General features: G+C 40.0%; 1 protein-coding gene across 13 annotated transcripts in view; it reads left to right on the top strand.

The window, feature by feature from the left end:
• Positions 1–1,643: 1,643 nt before the first annotated feature.
• The window catches only part of ncam1a (neural cell adhesion molecule 1a), a 242,887-nt gene continuing 238,579 nt past the window's right edge, over positions 1,644–5,951 (top strand). For 5 of the 13 annotated variants that reach the window (XM_014003947.1, XM_014003950.1, XM_014003946.1 and 2 more), the window contains exon 1: positions 1,644–1,942. In XM_014003947.1, coding sequence (XP_013859401.1) covers positions 1,891–1,942 — 52 coding nt within the window. In that variant the 5' untranslated portion in view covers positions 1,644–1,890. The remainder of the gene's footprint in view (positions 1,943–5,951) is intronic. The other 8 variants (XM_014003955.1, XM_014003949.1, XM_014003952.1 and 5 more) reach the window with 5 other exon arrangements.

The raw sequence follows: 5,951 nt of genomic DNA, 5'->3' as shown, positions 1-5,951 counted from the left end.
TAGTGATTTTGTCGTRCACAAAATATGTCCTCATCACATGGCAAGAATTTCAAAGTAGCAAATAATTGTTGACAGTTTTACTAACGATTAATTGCACATGATACGATTTTGCCATGCCCTAAGGGAGTCTGGTTCACATAATCATGTTTGTTTGAAATGACAGATTGAGAACTACAGTCTCAGACTAGATTTTGACAGATTTAAACTCTAGTTCTCCAAACTGAAGTCATTCAAAGTTATCAGCATGACGTTTGTGGCCTGGTAAAAACCAGACCCTCGTCCTTCGCTTTGCTTCATACAAGGGTCTGGACTCTCGGTTATAGAGAAGCAATTCTTGCTGGAGGCGTGGCCTCTGGTGAATTTTAAAATGATTGGATTGGTTGGCCGCGACGTATGTCGCTGTGAAGGAAACTAAGCTAAGAAGCTAACCGGAAATTGCGTGTGCTGTAAACAACCCTACTGAGAAGAGAAAAGTACCGAGCCAAGACGAATGAGAGCTGCTGCTTTGTCGGACAAWTTTWTTTTAATTTGGAAGCCTTATCAACACAGACTGGCTTCATTCACTTCCTCCACTGTCGTATGCTAAACTAACTAGCAGACACTGCACAGAAAATCAACATCATTCAAAACTCCACCTCCTGTTTGCTGATTGGCCCAGGTAAAATAAACTACAAGCAGACACGGCACAGAAAATCGACGTTCTGTTCTCTGATTGGCCCAGATGAAAATTCGCCCGAAGAAATCCTTGTCTATGGGAGAAATCCCAGACGGAGCAGTGAAGGAAACTAGAATTGAGCAGAACTGCATAGGAAGGCAAGGACCAGGCTATGACTTGTAACTTTTCCACCAAACCCATACAATGTCAACCTCTTCGGATGTTGAACTGTATAAAAAGCCTCAAAAATCCGTAATTTTTGCAAAAAATCCGTACAACTCGCACCCACGGGTGTGTGTGTGTGTGTGTGTGTGTGTGKGTGSGGACATGAAAGCGCCTGCTGAAGAAAAGGAGCGAGGAAAAAGTAACTTATTTCTAGCGGCAGAACAGGTTGGAAGAAGGCTATTTGATGTTATTTATTGTTTTTTTTTAAATCATCCTACAGGCTCTGACATGTTAGATAAATTTGAACATGATGTTTAGAAAAAATCCGTAAGACTTGAAAAAATCTGTGAGATTGCTCTATACGTCCGTTTACCTGCAAAATGATGTAAAATCTTTATAACTTACRGACAATCCGTACAAGTAGACATGTATGCAAACCTCACTTTAAAATAGCTGGAACAACCCTTTAAAGTACTGGGAATCCTCAGTATCCATTTGATGTGTTTTAGCATTGTTAATACAGAAATATTAGGAAAATATGTATTTTAAAACAATCTAAATGTATGTTTCTTCCTAGAACTGAAAAATAATTTTGGGTCTATAAACSGAATTCATGATTTTTGTCTTTGTTCCTCCATAAAAATATTGCTTTGTGTTTCCAAACACTTTGCAAATTTGTAATCTTATTAATCCGATTTAGTCCTTAATGACCATCTGCCTTCGTTCCGYTGACTATTTTGATGCTGCATCCACCTCAGCCCGCCCCCTCTGTGGGGGTGGGAGTGGATGTGGGGTGGGGGGGTCCCACCGGGCGGAGTGATTCGTGCTGGTATCTGTTCAGTGCGTGTGTGCGCGACTGCGAGCTACGGCTGCTGCTTGTCACTCATTGTGCCGCGGCGCGCGAGCGACTAGGACCAAAATAAGAGAAGAAACACCAAATCCACCTTCTGCTGCAGTTCTTTCCTCTGGAAAAAGGCTGATATCGGTTTCCTCCAGAAGAAGCTTGCTGTGAAAAAAAAAAAAAAAACAGAAAAAGTGCTCTTCAAGGAGAATATCTGTGGCACGTTACAATGCTTCAAATAAGGGACATCATGTGGGGATTGCTGCTGATCGGCTGCGCAGGTAAAATGACTTGTTTATTCTCAACAATAAAGCCGCGTGCAGGTTAAAGTCCGAGCCGAGGCCGAGCGGTGCTGGATCTCARGGCAGCATCCTCTCCTCGGCTCCTCCAGCCGCTCTCCTGTCACTGACTCCGGACAGCCAGTGGCGCGAGGAGGCTGGAGCTCTGCGGAAACACTCAACTCATTCAGAAAGTTAAGAAGTGAGAGCATCTTTCTTCTCCCCCTGTGGAGAACTACTGACGCATTTATTCTGTCATGTTAAGCCTCGCTTCATTATTTATTCCATATGTATAAATCAGAGAGGAAAGCTCCACGTTTTTTTTATATTATTTTTATGTTTTTGAGTCCATGAGTTTTAGTTTTTTGGTCAAATCCTGTTGATTTTTTCCTGCTCCACGCGTGTTTGTGTTTTGAGTTGTGAGAGGAGCGGAGAAGATGCTGACGGAGAGACTGCAGGGGGACGCTGTGGTCCCCCCCATCACGCATTCATTGGTGTTGTTTATTGTCAGCCACTKTCCAGCCAGCCGCAGCGTTTAGTGACGCACATCAAATCAGCCCGAAGCAAAAAATAAAATAATAAAAAAWAAATACATTTTCTGACCCCAAACGCTCCTCTAAGACCTTCTGCGTGTCCTCCTGGCTCGTGGAGACGCACTGAGTTTACGCGGTGGGTCTCTGCGCCCAGATGCTTTGTTTCAGCAGGTTTCTGTCCAAGAAAAAAAAATAAAACTCTTTATTCTGTTAAAATTTTAACTCCATTCTTTCCTGTTATGTACAGACTGTGAGGTCTTTAAAAGAACAATCATTTATTGGGTCGGTTTGGAGTTTTTTTTTTTTTTGTTAAACTCCGGTTTGGTTTAATAAATTATTAATGTTTTGATCATCTTAAGTCCCTTTACGCCATTTTCTCTACTTCCGAACTTGATCGCGCGCGTTTTTTATGCGCAAAACGGAATAGCTACTGTTCCAGAATGATTTGATCAGAGCTTTTAATTTGGTTGGTTGGAAAGAAATTCGTCATCCATTGAGGACATCTGAATAGTCATTCAGTGAATACAATAGGACCCAATCCCAGAGCTCCCATGGTTATATAGTGCCGAAAAGACCCTCCACCCCCCACAACCACCGCAAACCACCCAAGGCCCTCCTCTTCCCTGYCTCTGCTCCCCTTCTTTTTCTCCCCCCTCCTGCAGTTGAATGTTGCAAGTGAAGTTTAAGGACCCCTAGGGGTCACTGGAGAGGGAAAGGAAMGGTTAGATGTTCTAATTTCATTTATTGGGTTTTAAGATGTTGAATCTAAACTTAAGTTGACTACTTTCCCACATTATATAGGTGCACATTTGTTTTTTTGTTTATTTGAGAAGAAAAACTTTGGTTTCTTCTTGACAAAGTTTAAATCGTCCGTCCGAGCCTCGGGTGTACTTATTGTAAAATGTTCACCAACACTGGATTTAGTATTTTCTTTTCTTTTAAACCCATCATATTGTTTATAATTCATGAAATTCTAATATATTTTTAGTAAGACACTCATAATACAACCTTAAAGAGATAGCTAAAGTCTTGTGAAGTGCTCTGTTTAAAGCAGGGGTGCCCAAACCTTTTCCTCARGAGGGTCAAAATGAAAATCTATCCGAGGGGCTGTGGGCCAAAGGCAATAATATAATACATGAACAATGAATACTTTAAGTAAAAGCCTTTTTATTTGTTTATGATTAAGAAAGCAGTCAGTTCGATGGCTCRTGATTTTTATTTTAGCCCATTAACTTGAATAATGTTTGACGTACACTTGATCAGAAAAGGCTTGTGTGCTTAATGTAATCTAAATGTYGTGTAGTTTCTGTATTTCATGTTTAATCTCAATWTAATTTAAAGAAAGTGAAAATACAGTGTTCGACAGGAGAGTGCAACTGTTTTGGGGCCATTTCACTACTTTGGGCACCTCTGGTTTAACATCTATAACTAATTAATATCTTAGTGAATGAACAGTTTATTTGAGCTACTGCTTTGTGATTTAGGATAGTTGCCTGTTTTATGTTTTGGTCTAAAAAATGACTTTTTCTTTGTGGTTGAAACTTGGGATAGATTCAAGTTTATTCACCTCGAGCCACACAAACACACGGTGCTGCTAATTCTGCTAGCTGAGGATTTTTATTTGTTTTCATTGTCACCTGGTCAATCATTTTAACTAACCTCAAACATGTGAAAATCAATATCCATCACTGGTAAAATAAAATAAAAACTCTTTGAATGGCTTCAGTTTGAAAAAAACAGAGTTCAGTTTGAGCAAGATGGACAAGCCATTCAGATTGTTCTCATAGCTTTGGTTCTCAGTGTTTACGCTGGCAAAGAACCATGTAAGTAATGCAAAACTGATGATGATKTAAAAGTGTAAACATAACRTTCACATGGAGCCTAATGAAAACCCACTTTAAAAACCTTTAAGATTGGAGTCGTCTTAAARCAGCGGCAGTCCACTTTGGTCTCATCCCCTGCTTGAAGTGGCTCATCAAGCTGTAATTAGGCTCTATTTCTCCCAACTGAGGTCAGTTAGAGAGCTCTGACAGGTAAGAAAATAATTATTCCTAACCGGTCCACAGAAACCCACAGCAAAAAAATCAGACAATCACTTTCAGAGATGGTTTCTCAAAATTAAAATTTGATAATTTATGGAACAAATGTCATGGGTTTCCTCTTTTTGTCCCTTCTGTAAGTTTGGAGTTACTGTAATTTTGAACTGTGGCGCTACTTGCAGCTAAACTGAATTAACTTTGAATATTAACACACTTTTCTAAGTTAATGTATATATCTGAGGTACTGTATATTCAAGTCAGCCATATTTCTTGCCTTCTTGTGTTGGGTCATTCCTTTCACCTCTCTTGTGTACCACGAACACTCGGGATGTGTTCATTTTTTTCCATGTGATTCATGATCCTGCCAAGAGATTCTGACTCCCCTGCAATTTACTCCACCTTAGAGGGGAAGGAGAAAGCAACCAACAGGGAGATAATTAGACATCTGTGCTTTCGCCATGCCCTGTTGCAAGAGCGAGAAACTCAAATAAATTGATCCCATTATTTGATATATTTGATAGACCTCGGGTGCATTGAAGGGGTAATGACAGCGTCTCGCAGTTTGAAGGCCGAGCAATTTAATTACATGTATTGATTTCCAGTTTCTCATGCAGTCCAGTGATAATTGAATTTTGAGGCTAGCAACATAGATTAGAATGCAGGGCCACACCAGCTTTGAAGAAATAACCGAATTACTGCCAGAGTGGATAAAATACAGTTTCAGAAGTGGACACAGACAATGGTCTTTCTTGTCTTGGAGTCAGATTCTGGAAGCGTTAACTCTGACTGTTACTGGAGTGATCTGCCGTATCCACGATGATCACCTGACAACCTAAACGAGTGTTAAGGGATGGAGTATAATCAGACAAAAAAAGAATTATTACACGATGAAAATGTGAGTACTGCAGCTACAGGTTAGAGAGGCCTGCACAGAAGTGTGTCTTGACTTCTAATGCTCTAACAGGTTCTCGACCGTAAGATTTTAGAATCCTGGATTCGAGATTGATTAGATGAGCTGTGGTGTTGAAAGGTTGTGCCATTTTTTTCCCCTGTTTATGGTCTCTTGCTGTCAGCTGTTGGAAAAGAAATGCAGGAACACCTGCCAAAAGGACAAAAACAGTTTAAACTTGCCCAGAATTTGCTGAACCGTAACAGTTTTATTCAGCAGCAAACAGGAAAAAATAAACATTTTTACACAGATACAGAACTGTATACAACTCCTGATCAAAATCTTAAGACCAGTCAAAAAAGTGCAATAATTTGCATTTTGCACTATTGGATCTTAAGAAGGTTCTAAGTAGAGCTTCACAATGTTAAAAGAAGAAATCAGTGCAAGAGACAAGAACCTTTGAGTGGGGAATTTTCTGAAAAATGCATTTACACTAAAACATGATTTTTTTCAGCTGATCAAAAGTTTAAGACCACAGTCTTTAAAAGCCA

This window comes from Austrofundulus limnaeus, unplaced genomic scaffold (genome assembly GCF_001266775.1).
Source record: "Austrofundulus limnaeus strain Quisiro unplaced genomic scaffold, Austrofundulus_limnaeus-1.0 Scaffold21, whole genome shotgun sequence".
Taxonomy (NCBI): Eukaryota; Metazoa; Chordata; class Actinopteri; order Cyprinodontiformes; family Rivulidae; genus Austrofundulus; species Austrofundulus limnaeus.
This window is presented reverse-complemented; position numbering and strand designations above follow the sequence as displayed.